The sequence below is a fragment of the Mixophyes fleayi genome, chromosome 2, assembly GCF_038048845.1.
Source record: "Mixophyes fleayi isolate aMixFle1 chromosome 2, aMixFle1.hap1, whole genome shotgun sequence".
Lineage (NCBI taxonomy): Eukaryota > Metazoa > Chordata > Amphibia > Anura > Limnodynastidae > Mixophyes > Mixophyes fleayi.
In genome coordinates this window covers 236863465-236867696 of record NC_134403.1, presented here as the reverse complement: position 1 = coordinate 236867696, position 4232 = coordinate 236863465, and the positions used below count along the sequence as shown (strand labels likewise).

The window sequence follows — 4232 nt, the reverse complement described above, 5'->3', positions numbered from 1 at the left end:
TTGTGACTCCTGAGGCTTGTGACTCCTGACTGCTCTCCATTGCTCTAATCTTCGATATTGGATTTGTGAGTTGACTGTACACTACACTACACACACATTAAACTAACTTTTATAAAAAATTAAATAATCATATATTTTTTACATTACTGAAAAATACACACAACAATATACTACAGACATACCACACTTTTTTAAATTTCACCCACCACACACACATATATCTACATATATATATATATATATATATATATATATATATATATATATATATATACACACACACACATAAACATTTGTATTGTAAGTTGTTTTTTTGTCCTGTATTTTCACAATTGCAGTATTGTCCTGATTTTTTGGGATAAATTAGTTAGCATTTACTTAATTGTAGTTTACATAGATTGTATTGAACCTAGTTTGGTCCTTTAAAAATTATATTATAATTTATTTTAAATACAATTGCATATATTTTTATTGTTAGATTATTTTTTTCCTGTATTTCCACATTTGCATTATTGTCCTGTTTTTCTTGAATAAATTGAATTAGTTAGCATTTCCTTTTTTGTAGTTTACATAGATTGTATTGAACCTAGTTCGGTCCCTTAAAAATTATAATTTATTTTAAATACAACTGCATATTTTTTTTTAGTCAAGTACTTGTGTAATTTAATTAATTGTTATTACTAGTGTATTATAGTAGTAGTATATTTATAACATACTAGTGTAACCTTAGGCAAGTGTTGTTAAATAGTCAATAGTTTTTATTTGTTTTAGCAAGTAAAATTTATTAGAGTAGCCATGTATAGGGAGCGTAGGGATTCTTCTTCTTCTACTCCACAGGGAACCCAAGAAGAAATTGTCAGCAGTGGAGAGGAATGGAGAGACAGACCTGAGGAGCGGCAAGAAGAAAGAAGGCGGCAGCAGTTTGTGAGCATCGTGCAAGCCAGCACAAGCACCCAGCAGCAACATCTTACAGAGAGTGGATCTGATGACGAAGAAGGACCATCTGTAACACGATCCCGGCGCTTCACACTTGAGGAGAATGAAGTCCTTGTCGCTGGGGTACTGCAACATTACGAGACACTGAAGGGTGCCCAATCGCTAAAGGCGTCCTTCAAGCATAAGCAGAAGATTTGGGCCCAGATTGCCTCTGCTGTGTCCGCAGTAGGTGTTCGAGTCAGATCAATCGAGGTTTGCCAGAAACGCTTTCGGGACTGCAAGCGCACCACGAAGGCGAAGATGGCAGCCGTTGCCCGTCATTCCAGGGGAACCGGTGGTGACAAGCCACTGCGCCTAAAATTTAAGCCTTGGGAGAAGAAGATGCAGCAAATTCTCAGTGCTGATCTTGTGGAAGGAGTGGAAGGGACAGTGGAAACCCTTGATCCATCCACCTTCCAGCCACGAGGTATGTATAATTGTCTATAAAAGTAATGATGTGAATTTAATTTAAATTAAATTTCTAAAACTTTTTTTGACAATTTTGCAGAACAAGATGCAGCACAAAGGAGAAGACATGAAAGGGAAGCAGTACCCCGGAAGAGAAAATCCAAATCAGGAGGTAAATGGCAAATATATAATAATGCAAACATGAAATTTTTTTTTTTTTTTTTTTACTTGCCTTGCTAAAATTTAATATACAGATGTACTAATTTTTTTTTTTTTAATGTATTTTAGATTTGGGCTATTCTCAAGGACACAAGGGCCAGAGGAGTGTAGAAGGAGAAGGTATGATATTAAAGATGCACACATGCATGTATACATTCTCCATAGATTACATACTTTACACTACACATTACACCCAGATAAAACTTTAGGGCTAGATTTACTAAGCTGCGGCTTTGCAAAAGTGTGGATGTTGCCTATAGCAACCAATCAGATTCTAGCTTTATGAAAGCTAGAATTTGATTGGTTGCTATAGGCAACATCCCCACTTTTTAAAATCCTCTAGCCCTTAACCTTTTAGAAACTAAAGCAATATTATTCACACATAACACTTTTTATGAAAAATATCCCCTATGTTAAAGAAAAAAAACTCTTGTTCCATAATAGTGTTACCAACATTTGTTTATTATTTTATAAATGTTTTACACCAAAATTTAATCAAACATATACGTGTATGTATGTATGTATGTATGTATGTATGTACATACATACATATACACATACATATATGTAAGTATGTATGTACATACATACATCATCATCACCATTTATTTATATAGTGCCACTGATTCCGCAGTACTGTACAGAGAAATCACTCACATCAGTCCCTTCCCCATTGGAGCTTACAGTCTAAATTCACACACACAGACACTAGGGTCAATTCCAATAGCAGTCAATTAACCTACAACTGTGTGTGTGTATGTATGTATGTATGTATGTATGTATATATATATATATATATATATATATATATATATATATATATATATATATATCTACATATACTCATATATATCTACATATACTCATATATATATATATATATATATATACATACACACATACATATCTACATATACACATACATATTTACGTGTATATAATTTCGTAATAGTGAGATAGAAATGTATATCATTTGTCTTATAATACCAGGAATTGATGTTACACTTGTTACTATTATCATTGCATGCAATTAATATCTATCAAAAAAATATTCTTCCAATGTAAAATGTTATTTGATATTTTTGGTGCTATCTGTATGCAATGAATGTAATATTTCCATAGAATCTACATAAATCTGAGTTTAAAATGTAATGTTATTGCTTCTATATAAATAAAAATAAATTTTATTTTTATTATAGGTGTGACATTGCTTATGCCAAGTCAAGTCGCAGTGGAAGTAGCGAGAACGGCTTCCAATCAAGGTATAAATTGTGATCAAGTTGATATAATATACTTTAAATATAGTACATTTTGCAAAGCTTATTATAATTATTTGTTACAGAAAATGCAAGCCGTTTAACCAAGTCTACTCATCCTGCCAAAAGTGTGGAATCAATTAAAAAAGGTAATTATATTTGCATTGTAAAACAATATGCATATATCTCCATCTCTCTCTTTTACTATAACTCTCTCTCGTGTTCTATCACTGTCGCTCTTAGGTCTATCAAGGTCTCTCTCTCTTTCACTCTCTCTCTTTCTTTCACTCTCTCTCTCTCTCTCTTTCACTCTCTCTCTCTTTCTCACTCTCTCTCTCACTCTCTCTCTTTCACTCTCTCTCTCTTTCTTGCTCTCTTTCACTACCACTCTCTCTTTCACTGTCACTCTCCCTCTTTTTCTCTTAATATTGCTTTATCTCTCTCTATCCTTCCCTTTCACTATCACACTGTCTCACTCACTATTCCTGTGTGTCACTCTTGATCACTATTCCATCCTGCCCAAAAATGTATAATAGCATCTAATAGTATTTTAAAATTAACTTACAGCTCACAAGAGAAGAAGAGTTACTGAGGAAGACGTGTCGGAACCTGTTGCTGATGTATAGCAAGGTAATGTTTACACAGGATTAATTTTTTTTTTGGTCTTAGCGAACTGTTTTTTTAATGTGTAATTTTTTTTATCTATCTACCTATCTATCTCTCTCTTTCTCTCTATCTCTCTCTCTCTCTCTCTCTCTCTCTCTCTCTCTCTCTCTCTCTATATATATATATATATATATATATACAAGTTAACCCGTGCATGATACTCATGCATTCTAGTCAAATCAAGCCACTTAAGGTGTTAAAAAGGTTCTTGTCATGCATTTGGGCCATAGCCCAGGCCTCAACCACTAACCACTCCCCACTGTCACCCCCGGCAACCACCAACCACTCCCAACTGTCACTTCTCCTTCAAGAAATATATATATATATTTTTTTTAAATCTTTATAAACACTTTTAACAATTAACAAATTAAATTAACAAATTAAAAACATCTTAGTATACCAAATTTCAGCCCTTTCTGAATTTTTTTTTCCACACACACACTAAGAATTTTGTAGGTCAGTGTATAATTCCGCCCAGCAGGTGGCGCTGCAGCTTGGTTTTATTTTTTCCACACACACACAGACAGACTAACACACGCCACTAGACATTTATATTATAGATATATATTTAATAATTTACATTATCTAATTTATTATTATGTAAAGAAGCCCGACTGAAGAGATGCGTGAAGAAGGGGGAACATCAATAACCCTTGCTCATAGCCCTGAAGGTATGAAGATGTGAAAAATTGTGTGTACGTAACTATC

General features: G+C 33.6%; 1 protein-coding gene across 1 annotated transcript; it reads left to right on the top strand.

Moving 5' to 3' along the window:
• The first annotated feature begins 754 nt into the window (after positions 1-754).
• Positions 755-3484, top strand: LOC142139900 (uncharacterized). Its single transcript, XM_075197761.1, has 5 exons — positions 755-1402; positions 1484-1555; positions 1672-1722; positions 2802-2864; positions 3426-3484. The coding sequence occupies exons 1-5, from the start codon at positions 796-798 to the stop codon at positions 3482-3484; spliced, it is 852 nt and encodes a 283-aa protein (XP_075053862.1). The 5' UTR covers positions 755-795.
• Positions 3485-4232: the final 748 nt, after the last annotated feature.